General features: G+C 40.4%; 1 protein-coding gene across 4 annotated transcripts in view; it reads right to left on the bottom strand.

Annotated features, from left to right (window-relative positions):
• Positions 1–22,007, bottom strand: part of Sema2a (Semaphorin 2a) — a 33,282-nt gene extending 11,275 nt beyond the window's left edge. The window contains exons 1-2 of one of the 4 annotated variants that reach the window (NM_166178.3): positions 21,656–22,007; positions 18,553–18,680 (exon numbers count right to left, since the gene is read on the bottom strand). In NM_166178.3, coding sequence (NP_725586.1) covers positions 18,553–18,637 — 85 coding nt within the window. In that variant the 5' untranslated portion in view covers positions 18,638–18,680; positions 21,656–22,007. Of the gene's footprint in view, positions 1–4,843; positions 5,266–5,651; positions 5,732–5,914; positions 6,036–18,552; positions 18,681–21,655 lie in introns of those variants that run through there. The other 3 variants (NM_058159.5, NM_134303.4, NM_206134.2) reach the window with 3 other exon arrangements.
• Between the last annotated feature and the right edge of the window lie 279 nt (positions 22,008–22,286).

Genomic DNA, 22,286 nt, shown 5'->3' with positions numbered 1-22,286 from the left:
TATGCATGGTAAATACACTTATTGTCAGCACTGTAAGCCGTCTGAAATGCCCCCGGGGCATCGGGATGCAGCTTTAATTCCACATTGCAGCCATGAATGAAATGCAGGGATGCTTTAGACTGTAGAGGAAGTTTTTTGGGGGGGTGAAGAGTTGTGCAAAACATTTTCAACTCAATTTAGTTCATTTTATGGCAGCAGCAATGCGCTGCGCAAGTTCATTTTGTTGCAAAATAGCGAAATGCAAAAAAAAAAAAAAAAAACGAAGAGCGCACTCATAAAAAAGCATCAAAAGAGCAGTCAAAACAGCACTAGACATCCCAGTATCCCAGCATCCCAGCATCCGAGTATCCTAGTTATATGGCCTGGACATCGCCCAAAAGCTGCCAACAAAAACGCAACAAAATGCGGATGCGGTAACTGTTTCCATTTTTGGTTAAAAACGAGGTGGTAGCAGAGGTAGGTATTTCCACAGTGCAACTTCATTTGATGGCTCATGTGTGAGTGCGCCACATAAACGCTTCAAATAGTTTTAAAACCCACACTTTTTATACCCTTGTACAGGATATATACATATACAACTGAAGTTTAATGAGCGAAAAAATGTGGGCAGGTAAAAGAAAACAAATGAATATTAGAGTGGATAGTTGAAAAAATTATCGTAATCAAACACCAAGCCGTATTTATTGAAAATATCAGCCATTTCAATTTTTTAACCAAATATAAAAAAGTTTGAATTTCATAAAAGAAATTTGAATGATGTGATTATATATCCTGTATTATTTAAGTGTACAATTACGTATGAGTATTTACAGCTCTATTACCCTCAGCCCTTTTTACCCAGATGGTATTCATTTATTTTTATTTTTTTTTGCTAGTTTTGGCCACCTTTATGGGAAAATTGCCCAGCAACTAAAACATTCTGCGGCTCGCTTAATTTTCCATGAATTCACAGAGTCCAGCTGCACGTCTTGTTGCCACTTAAGTGCGCACAAAGCCGCAAGTTCCTTGCCATATGCAACATATTTTGGCCAGACAAAAGGGAAGGCAAATTTTGGTCTTTAGCATGCTTAGCCTGAGTCAATTAGGCTAGCACAAATACGAACTAGCTCACACATGTACATACATACATAGATATGCAACGGCGAGCAGTCAGGCAATGAATGAAAATTTAATTAAATTTCACCTTAAAATGATGGGCAAATTGAAATTAACGTTAAGCGAGTTGTTTGCATCAATTTAAGGTGATTGAATTATGGCAAACGACAAAATCTGTGGCCTAACTGCATTTGCAGTTGATTGATTGCATTTGGCCCGTTGCCTGTGCTAATTGCTTTTGCAACATTTTGCGACACTTAGCTATCGGTTTTCCGTTTTTCCTTTTCCCGCTTTTCCCCTGTTTTTACTTCTCTATCTCTCTGTTCTCGGCGTTTTTCCATCACCCTGCGAGCGATAAGCGGACTTCCTCAGCTGTAATCAGCAACGCCTACATTAAGTGGGTTCTATCAATCGGATGTTACATAACTATGCACATATTTGCCAAAGCACTGCGACAAAAAATGGCAATTTCTAGTTGGATTTTTCATTGATTTGGGGTGCGTGGAAAAGTTACTTATTCAGCTTAACTTAAAAACCCCTGAAAACACCCCCTAGTTACTCAAAAAATAGCACTACTTGCACTTCTCGCACCTAACATTAAATATTAATAATTAGAGTCGAAAGTTTTTATTTCAGTCACTATTTCGAGAATGCCCCTTTCTCCAAGTGGACTTGGCAAACTTGTCCAAGGCGAAACGTGATTTTCCTTCCGTTCGTTCGCTGGCCAACTAAAACTTGGCCAAAAGGGTCCGCTTTAAACACACTTTTAATGATGTTGCCGCCGCCGCTTGTAGCTTCGCAGGGAAGCAATATTAAGCCCCACTTGCAACTGGAGGTGTCGGGAACGGCACTGCACTGCACAGCACTGCACTGTATTGCATTGAAATTCAATTTCGCGGCAAAGTTTCCATTGTGAGCAGCTCCACGTTGCTCCGTGCTGACATGCTTTGGGTGGTTCCCCAGTGCTTGACTAGAATCCCGGCTCAAAGCCAGGTAAATCCCCACCCAACAACCCAACAACCCAACAGCCAGCCATCCGCCCGGCTCAACAGGAAAGGGGTGGTCTCCATTCGACCCGCTATGTGAACAGCTTTTGACATTGCCGTCATGATGAAGTGGAACGCACAGCTGAAGCCCCACCCCAGCTACTGGCTCTAAAAATACAAAAAAAAAAATAAACCCAGAAGAAGGAAATATAAAAGCCGGGGGCAAGAACTCGGCTATCCCTTTATCGCTTTTGTCGTTTTAATGGGTCAGCAGTGTGTGCCTATACAGTTTGACAAAGACCACGAGCGAGTGCGAAGCTCTTAAAGCTGTTGCATTTGGCCAGAAATCAGACAACGCGGAAGCCATTAATCCCAAGCTTCATCCACCATTTGTGGCAATAAAAACTATATACCAAGAGAGTTGAAAATAAATAAGAAATGACTGCTATAATTCTAAACTGTCTCACTTGGCCATGTTGCGTTGCTCAGTTTTATTTGCTGCACTTTTTGCTAGATGAAGTTTAGAGCAAATGAGTTCATTACTCCTCTGGCTTTGCAAATTTGATATGTATGTGTTTTAAGCTTATAGAAAACCATTTAACGTATTGGTATGCTTAAGAGTTTCCAGTATCTACAAGCTTGTAAGCACTATATTAGTTAGTTAGTTGGATGTAAATGCATTAAATACCATTAAGTGCTATGGATTGTGTGAATCTATTAGTTAGTTTCTATTTTTCCTTCCTTTTTTTATGACTACAGAAACAATTCAACCTTTGGCTACCTGCCGGTCAAAAAATGAGTCAATAATCAGGGGTTTGGCCTTAATAATGAAGTCGCAGCACCTTGTGCGTGTATCTTTGTATCTTTTGTGAGAGAAAACAAAGGGGAAGAGCTATCCGGCAGATAAAAATAGAATTTTAGGGTACAGAGTGGTGGAAACATCTGTCAAACCGCTGAGTCAACCAATTGAAGTGGCCGAGGTGGCGACAGAGGACGTTGCGGCCGCATTGGTACTCACAAATGCCATAGAGAGGCATAAATTTTGTACTACCCTAAAATAAAGTGCAATTAATTTCATTTAAATCAATGAAAATAGTGCTTTTTCATTTACAGACGGGTAAAAGAAGAAGAAGATAAAAAAAAACATGCAATAAATATTCCGCATCAACGGGGGAATTTATAGTTGACATTTTAGAGTTTTGTTGTTATTCAGTTCGGTGGCTTTTGTGGTTTAGTTGGTTTTACCTTAATTTATGGCCCGCCGATCGGTTTATATAGTGCATCTGGTGCAAATGTCCAACCTTCGAACTTTGTAGCTCCTTCTGCATGCATTTCGGACTTATCCCATATAGATTTTGCTATATAACTCCCGGAAAAGTATGCGCAAGCAGCTTGAACGATTCCCTAATCGTCTCACGTTTTCCTTTAGGGCAAGTGCTTAGCTATTGAGTTTACAGCGCAACATGCGGCAAGGACCAAAAAGTTGTTGTCGGCACGTGAAGTTTTATGCTGCACTTATGGCTTATAGTTAAAGATATAGTGGAGACAAGGGGGACGGCATGCCAGGCATTCCGGAACGTGGACTATTAGAAAATGTTTACTGGTCTTGACCCGGATTGCTGTTGTTGTTGTTGTTGTTTGGCCAGCCTGGCTAAATGAGATTTAAATTTTTTATACAACATTTTCTGCGTTCTTGATACTTGATGGCTTTTTGCTGTTCTCTAGCCACATTCAATGTATGCTGGGGAACTTTTCAATCAACCGCACGATGATAAATGAATGCTGGCCAAAATTATTGGCAAAATCCAACATGGCTTAGACATAGAGAAGTGAATAACCTGTTTGTGGCCGCTCGTAGATGAATTTTAAATACTTTTAGGCTTTAATGACTCAATAAAGCTGGCCAAGTCTACGAAACAGAGGGCTTGTAAAAAAATACAGCGGAAAATCTAGGTAGATTGAACATTTAAATGGTAAAGCATTCACATTTTTCTAGAGTGGTAGGGGAGGGGGGGATTAAGGGAACCCAGTCAATTATATATCATTCAGGATTTATCTCTGTGGATTATAGGACTGCATATGGTTAAAATATGATTACATTATTGGTATTTGTTTAAACATGAAATATGCATATGAATAGCAACAATTCACAATTGCGCGGACCAGCAATATTCACTATGAATGCACCGCATTAATATGCAAATTATAAAAAACAACAACAATCACAATGCTCCGAGCCAGAAATGGAAAATGGCCCAAACCGAAACGAAAAAATATAGTTGCAATTGAAATCGAACCAAACGAGATAAATAATAAAGGCACAAAGAACATGTGCGAATATTATGGCAAATAAATTACAAATTTGTTGTTGCCTGAAAGATTGAAAAATAATATTGGCCGCAGTTAAAAAAGGGGAAAAAGCTGTCTTATTCGTGTAAGCCGACGATTTAAGTACCCTGTACAAAATATAAGTAATGCGAAACAATTTTAATTCATTTTTTTCATACATACTTAAGTTATGATCAAGTTGTAAAATAGCGTTTTAAATAATGTTTTCATTCTTAAGTTTTAAGTGTAACGAACATTAACATACATTTCACATAGTTTTTACGAAGAAATGTGAACTAGTAAAAGATTTTGTTAACATTTTTTTTAATTTTTAAAGCCCCTCGAAAAAAGGGCACAAAAAGTGAAAATTTATTTTACAAGTGTGTTTTAATCCGTGTTCCCGCCCCTTTTTATACCGTTAGTTGGCTAGTTACCTGCGCCGTGTTTCCCGTAATTGTTGTTCCCCTGATCGTTTCCAGTGCAACAGGGACGCTCGTAGTAGAAGTTCCAGGTGTTCTCGTAGTCCGCAGCTGTCTCGCTCACACTACTGCAGAGGAGTAGCAGGAGTGCGAGGAGCGGCGATAGCTGTAGAAGCGACATTGCGAGGGCGGTGCGAGCGAGAGGGGTGGTCGACCGGGGGCCGAATGCGACCCCACCAACCTCAATTGGATTAAAGTGCAAGAGCGAGCGAGAGGCGGTTGCTTGTTGATTTTACCGTTTGATGAATAAAAACCGGCACGTTTTTTCCCACGAATAACTGTTAACACATTTAACTTGTATTATTTTTACACACTTTTGCGGCAATTGCAATGGAATTGATTTCACTGGCAAATGGATTTTAAAATAAACTTCTTTCCTTGGGCGATTTATAGCACCCCTCTGCTATTTTTTTCTCCTTATATATATATGTTTTTTTTTTGGACCCGCAGTCGTAGTGCCAATTTCGTTTCGGATTAATTATGTATGCGTTGCAGGCGCATAAAGGCGTAATGCATTTTACACAGTTCTGTGTTCAATTCGGTTTTCAATTCGATTTCAACGCATTTAGCCATCGGAAAGCATGTGCGATATGAAGATAAAGGCAAAAGGAAACGTTAAACTGGTTTATTATATGCCCACGCATCGGAAAAACAAAAAAAAAAGCAACAATATTGGGAAACAATGAAAATTCCTCAACGCTGGAGAGTGGGAAAGAGACAAGGAAGGTGAACGAGCGCGTTTCTTAAAGTTTATACTATTTACAAGGCACTGCATCAATAAATAAATGATGAATCTGCAAATATTTCCTTGCTTTCAGTTTAAAATTTGCCTTTAACCCACACGCACACAAACTTGCTCACGCACTCACACACACACACATACGCAACAACAAAGCCAGAGATACACACTTGAGTTGTTGTTGGGAGTTTCGGTTTATTGGAATTTCGAAAATCGAACTCCGAATTGAATGAACTGCAAAACGCCAATTAGATAGTTGCAAGCCTAATGCATTTCAGATATTTTACCGATGCGAAACAAGTTCCGCCACGAAAGGGAACACTGGTAAAATGCCCAAGAATCTCGAGCGGAAACACCAAACACAAAAGAACAACCGACAACAAGTAGAAGTGAGAAAACAACAACAACGCACGATCGCTCCGATCGCGCAGATGTGAGAAAAACGCTAGCGCGTTTAAGTCGAATGACTATCGCAGTCACGCGTTTGGGTTTTTGGTATATACCAACAATGGTGATCGTGTTTGAAAATAATATTTAAAATATATATAATTTGCATAACTTTTTCTCTTTATATCAGAAGTTTTAGATTTTATTTTGGCTAACTTTGAAATATGCTTTCTTATTTTTGTCTGTTTACAATGCGCTTGCTTTTTAAGTTAGTTAATATATAATATAATATTTTCTTTGACGTATTCAAGCCGATTTTAACTATTTCTTAAATTATTCTTAAGAAAAGGTAAAAACTGTTGACACAAAACTTTGTTTAATATTCGTGGAGCGTCGTGGATTTTCATTTGTCGATATAATCCTTGCTCCTTGCCACAAAATGCCGTTGCAGAATGGCGGTATTCAATTTTCGTACTTCACCGTGCGGAAGCGGCAAAGTGATTTTTAGCAAGGACAACAAGGACAACGACAATTTTGGCAATAGGCAAACATTTGCCAACCCAGACACACACAAAACGGGCGGCAGGATGGATGGATGGATGGCAGGTATGCAGACGAATCCTTGCATTTAGCAGCCTCGAGCGGCAATTAAACGCAGTTTGCTAGTGTCTCTGGCATTTGAGTGTCTGCTTGGCAAAATATTTAATTAAAAAGCAAGTCGGTTATGTTTTCGCATCTCCTTGATATTTTCTATTGTACGGGTGCCACCTGTGCGTGCTTTCGTTTCCATCAGTGGCGTAGGGGCTGTAGTTTATTCAATTATTCAGCTGAGATGTTAATGATGATTGTTTGAGGCACTGATCAGCTCAGGTGGTACGTGACCATCAAAGAAAAAAAAGGTAAGAAACTTATAATATAGTGCAAACGTTTCCAACTAAAATTTAATAATTTTGATCGCAATCATTGGCTAACCCCCACAAGAAATCCTTGCGCACGCCACTGGTTGATTGTGTCTGCCTGGCCTTTTCTCTCTGTTTGCCTGCTAATGAGTTTTCGCAGAATCACCACACTAGTCGTCCCCCTCGCACCCGACCGTGCGACCAAAGGAGCACTTGCATCATGATACTGTTGAAAATTTTTGACACATGTTCACTCACTCTATCCCTCTATTTCATTGCCTCTCCCTCTCTCACACTCACTCTCGTTCTAGCCCGCATTGTTGTTGCCGCTTTGTAGTTGCTTTGATGTTGGTTGCCATTTTTGGGTTTTTTTCCCTTTTTCGGGGGATAGCCTTTCAAGTGCAGCAGCGACAACGTCGCCATTGTCATTTGTTTTCGCAAACGTTTCTTTCACACAATGTCAACTTTCAACAAAGGACTTTAATTAAGTCCTTAATGACAGCTTAATTTAGCGCACTTTGCACAGCGCGTATGCCCCAACACGTACACAAACAAAGGCACAACGCACTCACACGTAGCACATACTCGCACACGTATGTATGTGTGGGAAAAAGATGGGATGTGTTTTGTTTAGTTCTTTCGCTTTCTTCATCTCGGAATCCTTTAGTTGCGGTCAATTAAATAATAATTTCAAATCTAAAAAGTACACGTCATTCCATAAGAAGTCATGCAACAATTTAAGGGACGAAAAGAGAAATTCAAGTAAAATGAAATAGTTGCCAATCAACCACCCTTCATATAAACATAAAAACTAGCATTCGTTTTGCTTATTATTTTGTGATGCAATTTATTACTTAATAAATTGGGAGAGAGCCTAAATAGCATTTTGATTGTGCCAAATAATACATGGAACTTGTCTCGCCAAACATTGTTGGTCGCTCAACTTGTCAGCGGCCGGCAACTTTCATGCATTATATAAAAAGTTGGCCAAATAACCAGCAGCGAACCACACCAACACACTGACAGACACACACACGCACACACATACACAGCTTGAGAAAGCGATAAAAACCATTTGTTGTGAATGTCCTGTTTTGTTATTTGTTGTTCTGCTGCTTGTCCTTTGTTGTGTTGTTGTCGTCCCAAGTTGGCTTACTCAAGATACTTACAAAGATTTCAATGCACTTTCTTCCTACCAACTTGTTCGCGCAGAAAGCCAAAAAGCCAAAAGAAAAATAAAAACTGGACTGACCAACAAGAGCAGCAACAACAACTGCAGTGAAATAAGCCTATAGAAGATTTGGCTCAACTGAAATTATAAAACATTTAAAACGCAAGGATATAGCTTTATTTTCGGCTAAAAATTATATTTTTCCGTGCTTGGGACTTCTGTACTTGGTTTTATAAATCTAATGAATATGCTCATATGTCCTAAAAAATAGAACCAATTCACAGATATATTTACAGCTAAGAACTTTATTTTGTTTTTAGCATTGAGATACTCCTTTTATTAACTTTCCAAGTTGTTGCATCTATCAAGGTGCTCTTGTCAAAAAAGCAAACAGATTCCTGTTACCGTGTGTTGACTGTACAAAGGCAGCGGCATCGGCGACGAACAAGAACAAGAACGATTTGACTTCTGGAAACTGTCAGAGCAAGCAAATGGCACTAAATATTAAGTTTGCCGTTGGAACTTGACCAGAAAAAGTAAACTACGAGGAAAACTTGGCCGGCCAGAACTAATGAAAGCTTTCTGCAAGTGTGAGGCGTGATGGTGTGCGTGTGTGTGTGTATGTGTGTGGGCTAAAAGTTTTTGCCTTTTGGCTCGACCACAGAATTTCTCATGAGTTGGCGCTGCGGCTGCGGCTGCACTTGTTTCAAGTTCAATTAATTTTAAGTGCGGCAGCAATTGTGTTGCACATTGTTGTGCCTCCACTCGTTTGTTTACAACGACTCTGCACTCGGTGTGTTTTTTGTGCCTTTGGGCCAAGCTCTGCAGTTTTTTTTTGCCTTTTTACGCCATTCGGATTCAACTTTGGCCTGACATGCAATGTCAGCGCCTGTGTTTATGCTATAAATAATGCAGCATATTTTGCATAATGACAAGTTATCGCACACAAAACATAATTGCATGTATTTGTATTGCAGACATTATGACGTCACCTTAACGATGGCGGACAAGCTTTTCCTTTTACCCCTCTTGAGCTCAAATGTATCTACAAGTCGCAGACTTTGTATCTTTGAGATGCTTGAGACCTACGGTAAGTCAGAACTTGGAAGTAGCGATAAGGCGTATCAAACATTTATAATTCATAATATATATATTGAAGTAATATATATTGAAATAATACATATATGTTGAAACAATGTTTTCAAAAAATTCTGCTGCAGCATAGATGGTTCTTAAACAAGCACTATAATGCGACCACGATTAGATTGACTGAACTTAAGCGTAGATCCCACAGATCAGATCACCTACCTTCGAAGTGGGTGACGCAGAAGTCAGCCGGAATTTTCCGGGATTAGTGTCACATCAAACAGACAGATTGCGGCAAAATGCAGCAACAAAAGTTGCAGAACAAGTGCAGAAAGAGCCAGATAAACAAATCTTGTCTAGCCGTAGAGGGCGTGAGTATGGGGCATATGGGCGGTACCAGTGGCGGTAGCAGTACCAGGATGGAGGACAACGACGAGGATAAGAGCCAGAGACAGAGACAGAGACAGAGACAGACTTCAGACTAGTCAGGAAGTTGGCTTGGCAGCTTCAGAGTTCTAACTCGTCGGCAAACAAAACTTGCCGGCAGTTTTTGCTCCTCCGCACTCCTTTTTGTCTCCCTTCCATGTGCATAATTAAAAAAGCATTTTGGTCGCCAGCGAGACGGGGTTCAACTACTTTCGGATTTATATTGTGTCACTCAATGCGACTGCAAAGTACGACTGCGAAATGCGAATGCGAATACGAATGCAAATGCGAATGCAGCAGACGGTGCAGAATTCGTTGCATTTTGAATTGGGGGGAAAAAACAAAGCGGCAAGCCTTTTGATCGCGTGCAACAGACTAGAAGAAGTGCCTGCCGAACTGGGGACAAAATTAAGCACTTTAAAGTGTGGCCACACCTACACTTTGACCCGCCCCCACACCGCTCGACTTAACGAATGCACAAAGAGAAAAACTAAATCAAAATATATTACAATACTGCTGGCAATCAAGTTACTAAACTCTGGGCTTCTAATGCAAAAATTTCATAATATTCAACGTTCTATTGGCATGTGTAAACACTTTTGATGGCCCAAAAAGAAAGCCACTACTTATATTGTTATTTTAGTTAGTTAATTTACCAAGCGCTCTGCGATGTCAGCTGCCATTTGTCGGGGGTAAAAGGCTTGAAAAAAAAAGGTTGATAATTTTATCGCTTAGCTACGGTGAGACCGCAGCAAAGCTGAGTTTTCTGATGGGTCAGAAGCCGCAGCTTCAAGCCGCATGTCAGCAAAGTCTGGGAAAATCCGGCTCGAAGTTTTCCGCCCGCAACGCCCCCCCCCTTCCAGCACCGCAACGCACTCGCTGTCAACTCTTTTGGCCCAGAGCTTTCCACCGCCCTTTCTCTTTGGCGACATCAGGTGCAGAACCACACAACAATTAACAGAGTTTTGGATGGGGAAACTGGCTTTTGATTCGGCTGGAGCAGATTGCAGCCCCCGCCCATCGGAGGAGGCACTGGATACACAGGAGTCACTGGAGGCACAGGAGGCATAAATCGGCTCGTCGAGAAGAAATTTTAATTCCAGCTGTCAGTTGGAAACATCACAAAGCCCTGTCCTGTCGATGCCACATCGAGTTGTACGAGTATGGAAGCTTCGCTTCAGTTATGGCAACATTTTTCCGATTGCCACTCGTTTGTCATTGGAGGCTTTCTGATTTTTTTTCCCAGCCTTTTTGGCTGACCTCAGGAAAATGCTTGGCAAATGTGTTTGTCAGAACTGAATCGGTATAATTGAATTTCAAAAGTTGCAACTGCTGTGGGGCAGAAAGGCGAAACAAGTGCATGGCAACAACAACTGGAAAATGTCAGTTTAATAATTTATCAATGTCGCAAGTTTATTGAAATAGATTTCCGCCCTTGTGAGACATTTGCATTTCCTGTTTCCGCTGAGCCATTGTTGTTCATGTTTGCCTGGATTGCATGTGCAGTAGTTGCATTTATGCAAATATATTCGAAATACATATTCCAGCATGCATACTTAAGTTTATTACATTTTCCGTGCACCGAAGGAAATTTATGTTTTTGGCTAATAAAACGAGTTAAAGTTATAGAAATACCGAATTGAATGTGGCGTAGTTTTTTTTTTCACTGTGCAGCCAAACCCAAGTCCGATCCCTAATTGATTGAGATGAATCTACCATTTCTGCACTTCATTTTCATTATGTCAGATTAGAGCAAAAGTTAAACATTCCCAGCTATGAGCTGCACATTTGTATTAGCCAAGAATTGAGTTTAGTTTTGCATATTTGAGATGCTCTCAACGAGATAACTGACCGTTGTCTGCCCCCACAAGCCCCCACCTCATTAAAGGAAAAAGTCGGAAAATTATGGAAAAGACTTTGCATACATTTGTGGGGAATAGAGGGGAATGGCGCTTCCTTTCAGTCTTGCCATTATTAATTGCACAAACACAAATACTAAGTGCAAACAGGCACTGATTCAGACCCAAAGGACTTTCTTCAGCGATTGTTATTGTTGCCGCTAGACTGAATGCCATGCCACGCCCCCTCGTCTGATTGCGCCTTTGAACAAACAAAGGATTGCTTCTTTGTTGCCATTAAGTAAGTAGGCTTACTAAGTTGCAGCCGCTGCGCCATCTCGCCATTTCTGCCATTTGGCTCTTTTGTTCAAAATTAAGCGCATTAGAATTGGTTCGTTGCGAAGGTGGGATTTTGACTGCCAAAGACAAGGAAAACACTTTCAGCCCCAAGTGCAGTCGGCATTCGATCTTGAATGGAATAGAAAACTTCTAATCCTTCATTTTTGTAGACTCTTTGATCCTGCTCAACTTTAAATTGTTAAACAATATTAACAACAATGGTGGCAAGCAATATTCTTAGGAAATTATATTGAATATACTTCCTGATATGACTTAGTTTTATTACAATAAATATGATCTGCTTTTTAATAACACATATTTGAAGATAAGCCCTAGTAATACATGATGCACTTTATGCCATCAAAGGTTAAAAATGCAATTTTAAACGATGTTGCGTGCCTCAAGTGGCTGTACTGCTCGACACGACTGCTTGCCACTGCAAAGTCAAGTGCAAATAAGCAAGTGGATGGCGGTGAAAAAGGGGGGGAATGTGATGGGGGAGAGGGGGAAATGTGCTGCACGTTAAGTATTATCAATTTACAGCTAACATCGCCTGATTGCCGAACAGCACACAAAAAGGTGAGAGGCAAGGCAAGGCAAGGTGCAACCTGAATCGAAAATGGAACTCAACTCCCTGCGAAGGACACACTTGGTCCAATTGGCCACTTGAGCTGCCGTTTGCCAGGATCTTTTTTCTGGCTCATTGCATACGTCCAACGTCTGTTTGTTTGCTCAGTTGTTTGGCTGTGTGTGCTGTGCATTTTTCATATAATTCCAGCTTCCAAAAGAGGCACAGCGAAAAACTATATAATATGCGTTTATTAAAATAATGCATATAAATGAATTAAAGCAAGCATTAAATGTTGATAACTGATTTATATTTTATAGATTTATTTTGTGCATATTATATTATTCAAGAGAAGTATAAATGCTTTACAAATGTTTAATGGATTTGGCTATAACTTTAAAACTTGTTGATTATGGTATATAATAAATTGATATCCTGTATATTATGGATTTCTAAGTATTTCATAATGTTCGCATTTGGAGCTCCATTGTGCCATTGTTCGCTGTGCACAAGTGCCGAGCTTTGAAGTTGAAGTTCGAGACCGGGTTTTTGGCTTTTCCTTTTCCGGCTGGCAAGGCCACTTGGGAGCGTATATCCACATGCCACATGCAATTGACGTGCTAAGTAACTGTGTCTATGCCACCCAGCTGACATTCCCGTTTCCCCTTACTCTTATCCTTATATATCCCTATATCCTCTACGTGTCTCTGGCTCATTTGCCTTCGCTCTTCGGAGCTCCTCTAATTTTGCAAAGCTATAGTACACACTTCTTTCCTTTTTCGGATGTCTCTCAAACGAAAAGACATATGCACTTGTCGGCCGTATCTGTATCTGTAGCTCTGTATCTGTATCTGTGTGTTGTTTGCTTTGGTGTTGATTCCCAAAAGTATTTTGTATTTTCCATTGTTGTTGGCTTGTTCTTGCCTAACAATTTCCATCAAACTGTCTGTGTCCCTGTCCCCGTTTTCCGCACACCCCGCTCTTCCGCATTTTCACCATTTTCCCACTCCCAAGTGTCTTTCTATAGCCTTTGTTTATTTGGAGTATTTGTTGCCAGTGCAAAACCATTTTTTTTTTTGAGGAGAAGGAGCGCACTGCTGCTTTAGTTTTAGAATGTTTAAAAGTAGAAATGTGTCCTGCATGAAGAATTTGATTGCAAGGCATTTTTCCGAACATGTATCTTTGGGATTTATGCGCTATTTTGCAATATTTTAAGGCCACAATCAGGAATCAGTGTCGAACGAGGTAAATTCATACAGAAATTCGTGCTACAAGTTAAATTTAAAATCGCTTTAAAATCCTTTTTGCATGGGAACTTGTATATAAAACAATGCATATAGCCGTTGATTATCAACTATGAATAATTATGAACCGGCAATGATGAAAAACCAAAATCAAAATAATTATTATTTTCGGCCTGGCCTGGAGCATTTCCAAAGTTCAAATTGAAATCCAGCTGGGCTCGCTTTGAAGTGCAAGGGCAAAAGCCTGAGGAGCTGGGAAAAACTTTTCACTCGCTCGTTTCTACCGGAAATTTCAGGCCTTCGGGCGTAGCTCAAATGACTCATTAAATTCTTGTTATTTTTTTTTTTATTTCTCTGTTTCGGGCGTAATTTTTTCCGAAACACTTTTCTCTATGCAAAAATTTTCACTTTATTTCGCTTTCAATTTATTTCCTTAAACGGGACAGATGCCAGCGACAATTTAAAGGACTGTGGCCACCGGAAAAGCCGAGATGGGTGTGGAATGGGGGGTGGGGTTGGAAAAACCAGTGGGGAAGTGGTGGGGGGTTTAGGGTTTATGTTGGTCCAGGCACTCCGTGCCATAATAAAACGCTCACTAACACAATTAAACGAGCTTTGCCGGGGTAAAAATGAATGTTAAGCAAACATGACAAGGCTTTTAAGTTTATGGAGCTACCAACCAAAGAGCCCGACCATTTCCATCTGTGGGGTAGACTAACATGCTCTCGTTTTTCCTGCGGAAAACTGCTGCACTTACTGTCACTTTTCATATGCAAAGCGCTGAACGTCTGCCGTTAATTTAATAACATGTAACATTTTGCCAGGATCAGGTCCTCTCGGTTGGTCTACAAAGTGCCCAATTAGGTGGCGGAGTTTGGGGCTGTGTGGCTTGATGTTTTAGCCCCAGACTGGTTTACACCCACCCCACGAAAGGAGGGCGTGCCTCCTTTACAGTCACTGCATTTTGCAATAAATATCCAAAATTGCAATTGCCAAACACACACACACACACACACGGAAACGAACGATTTGGCAAGCATTTTTGGCTTTTGCGGAAGTACGGCGAAAAATCGTTGACAAGCGACAAAACACTTGACAGCGTCAGCAGAGCCAACAAAAAAAAAGTGCGAGAAATTGGGGAAAAAAGGTGGAAAATTTTGTGGAAAGGTGGGCTAGAAAATGCCAACAACAACAAATAGAATCACAGCTTCCAACAGCAGAAACACCAAAAGAAGTTAAATCGAAACAAAAGATAAACACGCAAGCCAAACTTTTCGCTGATCAAAACTTGAATACCCCAGCAACTGGGATTTATGGTTTATGTTTTGAAGATTCTTTATAAACTAAGAGAAAGTTGGCCAAAAGTGGGTGAAAAATATTGTGTTAGAAATTAGTACAGACAACTCGAAAAATGAAAAGCTTTATATGAGCTTCATATATGAGCTGTACGAAACATCTGTCATAATAGGTTTTTGCATTTTGAAGATATTAGTTCTCATGCTTGATTTCAATATCCTATGTTTATATATGTATTTTACACTATAGTTTCTTACTTTTAGTATTTTTTAACATAGCCCAACATACCCGATATGCGACAGGGTATCGACACGTTCGAAATTTTGTGGTGCAAGCAAAGCCGAGTGCAAAAAGTGAGAAAAGCCGGACCGATGGCAAAAATAAAAAGCAAACAACAAAAATGTGTAAATGTGCAATCAAATGAAAGAAAACCAATAATCGAAAAATGCCAATGCAGCGTACACACACACAAGGAGCCAAAAAAAAAAGAAGGAGGAGAAGGAGCGGATAGCCTGGGAATTATTGGCTCAGGTGGAGAAGGGTGGGGTACAGGTAGTGGGGGGGGGGGGGTTACAGTAACTGAAGGGGGCTGGCAATGGAAAATGCACTAAATAAAACATGAAATTGCGAAAAATTCGACCATGTGAGCGGCACAAGGATGTCAGGTGCCAGCACACACCATCCCAACCCACCGATTTTCCGCTCTCAATCTTGCTAGCCAAGAATTTGCAGCTATAAATTGTTGTCGCAAAATAAACAGAAAAAATAGAAAAAAAGAGTGTATGGAAGACTTCCTCCCGGGAATAATTGTGCACACAATAAATCAACTTGAGCAGCGGCAAATGGCGAACAAAAGGATTTTTTCAATTTGCTAACGAAACATCAGAGCAGAGCGCACAAAATAAATGATAATAGCCCGGCCAACTATTGTTGGCCAAGTGTTTTTTGCGACAGCGGTAGCCGCAAGCCAAAATGTCAAAATACTAAATATTAATCATCATTATTTCAATCAACATTTATTAACATGGACTTTGCATTAGCACATAATGTATTTTTGACCTTTTGTCATTCCGCTCCAGAGGGTTATATCCCTTGCCCCACCAAACCGCCACCACCCCACCACACAACTCGGCCCACAATGCACAGACCACATTTTCAATTTTGCCACAAGGGTCAGAAGTAAAAGGAGCCAACTTGGAGTCACAAAGGCCAGGGATCCATTCGTTTGTCTTTGCGGCCTGTCCATGTGCGTGTGTGCGTCTGTGTATGTGTGTGTGTGTGTGTGTGTGTGTGATGCCCCCTTGGCACTTGTTTGTCAGTCGACTACCCCAACCCTTAAGCCATAACCATCCAACCCAAAATGCCCCACACTCCACGGCCAACCATTCCAGAGTCATTTCAAACTCGATTTCAGTCATTTGTCTTTTGTCATATTAATAATTCCCTTTTATTATTGCCACCATGATAATAAGCTGTCTGCTATGACCACTCCACTCGAACGCGACCCATCATCCCGTAACATTTTCCATTATCCACCGACTTTTATAATTTCCCATCGCAGCAGCAAAAAAGGTGTGTGCGCGTTCACCTTTTTTGCTCCGCTCATTAATAATAATATAAGGGAAATGGCTGGGGGATGCGTATACCCTTGCCCAATTGGGAGATGTTCGAGTGCTGGGGCATTGTCCACTGGAACAAAACTCTTGATTCTCCTTCTGCACTGAGAACAAACCTTATAACCTTTTGGTTATAAAGCTTAATCCCATGCTAAGGAGCAGAACAGAAAAATTAATTTTATTTTCCATAATTTTCTTTTACCAAAGCTAAATGTGCCATCATCAATCAGCTTGGGTAATTAATGTGAAATCATTTTTTTTCTCACAGTGCATGGCCACTTCACTTGCTCTCTTTAAGTCATTAATTTTCATCTGTTGTTCGTGGCGCTGCTCGGCGCTGTGTGCATCCCTCTTTTTGCAGGCAAATAATCTTAAGTATTTGCCCGTTGCGGTTCGCCTTGTAATAGATCATTAATAAGAAGTAAAAAATTCCACAAATGCTGGCAAAGTAATATTAATGCAGTCAAGTGAGTTATTTACTAATTTGATAGATAACCGCAAAACTTCTGAACGAACGAAGCGCTCACAACTTTTAGCACACCACTTTCATTGTTCAGTTTCCTGTTGTGAATTGTGTGTTGAGCACAAAGGTGGTAGAACTTGAAGTTGTCAGCTTGTTAGGGCGAGTTCCTAAGCCTTTACTTTTGGCTAAGACAAAAAGTGCTTGCTGGCTGGTTGAATTGTGCAAAATCCAAACAAAATGCGAATGTTTAGAGTTCAGAGCAAAGAGTGTGTGTGAGTGTGTGTGTGCTTGTGATTCGATTAGCTTTGGGGTTAAAACAAGTTGGCTCCATTCAAATCAAAACCAAAAACCTCAAAATATCAAGTGCCAGACGAGAGATGGAACCTAACTTGATTTGCAATTATTATTGTTTAACAAGAAGCATAAGCCGACACTTATCCCGACTCACAGCCACATTCTCGCCCAAGCCGACTGTTTTGTTATTGTTGATACAAGAAGCCCTCCCCTTCTTACGAGTGTGCAAAATTTTCAAATATCTGAAAGCCTTCATCTGCATCTTCAGATACAGATCCACACACACACACGTGCACAATTGTTGCTCCACTCCTCGGAAAACTCGGTTGGTGTGGAGGGTGGCGGAGTGGTTCATAAATCCAATGACAGAGCCAGACCAATGTCATCTTATTTTAGGCAAATGATAAATTGACAAATTTATTTGGGTCACAGCCAGGGCGCATTCATCATCATTTGCAGGAGGATTTCCAAAGGGCCACGGGGAAATTGAAAATTTCTCTCTGTCGTTCGTTTATTATTTTGTTTTCATTTTCATTTTGGTTTTTCAGTTTTTTTTTCCTTTGTGGGATAACCAGGGCCTCTACTCCACTCATAATGGAGCTGCTGGGCAACAACAACTGACACTTTTGCCTAATGCTAATGCAGTTATAATGAGCTCTAAGCCAATTGGATTGGATGTCCCTGATTTGGGTTGGTCTTGGGCCCCAAAGTCGAAGTCAAAGTCAGAAGACGCTTCGGACATTTGCATAATTAAAATTGATGTTCATGCTGCCAGTGAAGAGCGTAGTTGTGTACTTGCCAGCTCTATTGAAAGGTCTGTCCGACTTGTGTCCATTGTTTATTTATAATCCCAGCAACTAGTGCGCTGATTGAGTTGCCCAAGTTGAGGAGCGCATAAATTTGCATTATAGATCGACACACAAGAATCGTAGGAACGAGTGAGTGAGGGATTACACCGCTAGAAAATCGCGTGATTCAAGTAAGGAGGTAAACCTCTTGGTTTTAATAGGAAAATCTCTTCTAACATGGCTTGGATTTTGCATTTCAAATAATAAATGTCAAATTTTCCAAATGAAATGAAAATATTTACTCATATTTTTCCACTGTATATATACATAGAAGGTGGTCCGTTGTTTTGACCTACTGTTCATCTGCATGCTACATTCGTGCTGCAATTTCTTTTTGCATAATGCAAGAGACTGCTCAACTTGTGCCCAGACGGCACAGCTGGTTTAATCAGCCCATCAGTTAAACGAAAACATTGAAATACTCTACTTCTGACCAGTTGGGAAACTCACCTGGTGAAAGTTCTTCGGTGACTGCCTCTATTTGCGAAATTAGCATGAGGCAACTGCCAAACAGAAGCCAATGTATCCCGTTCATTGTGGCAACACTTTAGTTTTGAGTTTCTTTCTTGGAATTCAATCTGGAATGGCAAAAAAAAAGGAAAATTCATTTTTGATTAAATGCTGGCTATGGCTTAGACAAGAAATACAGTTACAGAATGTAATAAACTAATATAAAATATACCACAAAGTCTATCCTATACAATTACTCTTTTACATAAAATATACATATATATTTCCTTCTATTGATATGTCTACAAATATAATGCGTAATTGTTACATTTGTGCGCTGTGTAATTACTTATATACACCAGGTATATAGCTACATCTCAGCAATTTGCCATTAAGATTTCCACCATCGACAGGCGGCACTTCCGACGCACATTATTCACTGGGCGTTCGCGCCGCAAAGTATGCAACGTCATGCGGTGTGGCAGTGAGTTGGCGCTGACGATGGAGCTCCATGGTGGTCTGGAGGTCGGAAAATGGGTGGAAAACTATGTAAAGGCAACGCCAACGGGCGAAGGCCAACGATTGGGGGGCGTGCCCTGAGCCACACGTCAAACACATTCATCACGAGTGCCAGAGTGACAGATGGCAAATGCGCCTACGGTCTCGTTTGTCCGCCGCTTCTGGAGAGGAATCCTTGATCCTTGGTCCAGTTTGGCCATGACAACGGACGGCTCCGTGGTTCTTGCACAAGGGCAAAAAAGGACAAATGGAAATTTTTCCAATTATTGCCGCAGGCAACAGCAGCATCGGCGTCAACAGAACATACACACACACACACAAACAAAAACAAAAAGGGAACATTTAACGCTTTAAAGTGCGGCAATGCTCATATTTCATTCATGGTTCCGTTCAGGCACCGAGATTCCCCGAATCATCAATAACTAATTGCAAAATTTTGAGTGACGTCGTCGTCAGTTGATCAAAAACTCATTCTGTCAGCCGCATATGGACACGAATCCAATAAAGAATGCCAACGCTACCAAAAATATATATACATTCTAAGTAGTGCAATATGTAATGTGGTCACATCTGCGACTGACATGATTTTGGCATTAAACCGAAAGTCATTTTTCGGACGGCTTCTGTGTGTGAGCCCTTTCAGCTTTTTTTGGCTTATTTAAGGTCTGTAGTACAAACTCTGTACATTCTTTTGGTTGGCAAAATTCACTTTTATTTTAAACTGACAGCAGCTGCTGAATAATTACGTATACACAAAAGGTAGCTGACAGGCTAGGGTTAGGTGGACAGTGCGGTACATAAGTTTAGCAACCGTGTGATTGAATATACTTTTTATAGGGTAGAAAGTCATAAAAACGTATTGCAAATTTACTTTGGAAAGCGACTATAAGTAGAGACACAACTTTAGGCCATGCTACAAGAAAATCAACTATAATCTATGAATTCTAGGAACTTAGTCTTAGTAACACAGCTTACCTTACCACGTCTGAACTTTCGAAATTAATAAAACGCTTAAATCCTTTTTACACAAGTTTACAACCGTGTCCCTGCGATTGATTAATCCCTGTGAAACCATTCAGTTGCGAAACGGACTGTACATAAGCACCATATGCTAGCATATGACCCAAGACGCGGCTCAATGCCTCCCATCAACACTTTCAATTTCAAAAGGAAACTTTTGGGGCCACCTACACCACACACACACAAGCAGAAGCACACACACATACACATGGGCGGCGGTGAAAAGGGGTGGCGCTTTTGGAGGGGGAGTGGCGGATTGGCAAGGTTTTACGAGGTCCTGTTAACCGCGGGTATTTACACTAAGTCTAATGAAATGTTTAACAAGCACTTTGCTCTGCGCAAATCCCAATGACCCATAATATTAGCATAAAATCACTTGGCCCAGTGGAAAAGGGTGGTAGGTGGTAGGATCCTGGCAACGTGCACCGTTCGTAAACCCTAGCCCCCTTTCATAAATAAGTAGTTTTTGGGTGTGTGTGTGTGTAACTACTTGCTAGTCAGCCTGCGTGGCCTGACACGCTCTACGCTCTGCGGAAAATGCGGGCCTCAGCTCGGGAAATTTTCATTTAAATTGCACACTTTAAAAGTTTTCCCCAACCCCCGAAGAGCAAGGGGAAATGCGAGAAGAAGGGCTTAACAAAGCACCGACATGGCCTATGGCATGCTGTGTATATATATGTATATATATATATATTTTGCCATTACGCTGCACATAAATTTTTATGTTGGTCCATACTTTATTTGTTTCTGGCCTCCGTTTGGTTTTCAGCCCTGTTCGCCTCGCCCCCTTGCTACCAAAAATAAATTACATTAAAATTCTAAGCCATCAGCCAGCGAGCTTTGGAAATTTATTTTTCCACATTTTATTCGCCGCTTGCCGCAAAACTCTATTTTCTTCTTCGTGGGGTTAAGAGTTGGGATCCGGGCTTAGCCTCGGCAAAGTTGTAAAGTATCATTCGAGTCAATTAGTTCATTTGCAGCATTTCATTTCGGTCCGTGGGAATTTTGATGAGTTTCATTAAGTTTTGAAATAAATTTGAGCCGAAAAGTGGGTGAGTGTTACTATGACCACTGGGCTTATGGCCATTATTTTGAGCTTAATTTATGTGATTACCTTTTTTTTGCCAGCTTAAATAGATTAAAGGTATTTTAAAAACAAAAAAAAACAGTTTTAAGCATATTAAAGTTACTTAATACGATATTTTATAGAATAAATCCGTTGCCTTATTTATTTAGTGTCTGTATAAATAATGTATAATATAATGTATAAATATCATTTTTTTTCAGCTGTTCAAACATATTTATTTATTCTCATTGAGTTTTTAAATGTATATTTTGGTGCTTGTATTTATTTTCTTTACTTTATCCCATCCAGGCCAGCCCACATAGAATCCTTGGCCCAGCTTGCACAGGTATGTCCTTTTCCACACACACTTACATAGATGCGATTGTGTACATGTACACTCTCAAACAATCACATACACGATGAATTTTATTTATATTTCATAGGAACATAGGATTTCAGATAACATGAACTTTAGAGATCTAAAGTTAGGTAACTTACTTGATATTGTTAATCTGCCAGTTCTGCGAAAATGTTTTTAAACCATTTATTCTATTGTTTAGTTGTTGGTTAGGATGAATGAAAAAATGTAAACACACTTTTGTATGGTACACACAAACACGCGAAAAGGAACATGAACACAGATGAAGTTAAGTTGACTGTGGGCTTATTTGTGTTTATAGATGGGTGCCAACGTAATCACAACCATTGTTCACTATTTGGATTCATAAATCTTAAGTTTCACTCGAGTTTTAATTATTTTAAATGCGAAAACACAGAAAAATAGGCATACAAATTTACAGACGCTCGAATTTTGCTGTCAAACGGAGCAGACAATCTCTTGCTCTCTCTCTCGCCGTTCCTCTTTCCATGCGTTTCGTCCTGCGAGAGCGAGGCAGCTGTTCGAGTCCTGTAGGGAAAGGTCCTTGTTGGTGGTGAGAGGACATTCGCAACTGTCAAAATGACAGCGAAACATTCACAGAGCGCAGGCGCATGTTTCGTTTCGTTCCAAAACGTTTAAAGGAGCATATCCTGCGATTCCAGCAGGGGTTGCAATTCGCACACCCTCTCTCGCACCATGATTCTCTAGAGAAAGAGAGTGAGAGGGAGAGAGAGAGAGAGCAGACGACAA

Source organism: Drosophila melanogaster, chromosome 2R, assembly GCF_000001215.4.
Source record: "Drosophila melanogaster chromosome 2R".
Lineage (NCBI taxonomy): Eukaryota > Metazoa > Arthropoda > Insecta > Diptera > Drosophilidae > Drosophila > Drosophila melanogaster.
The sequence above is the reverse complement of the archived record's forward strand: the minus strand, read 5'-3'. Positions and strand labels throughout refer to the sequence as shown.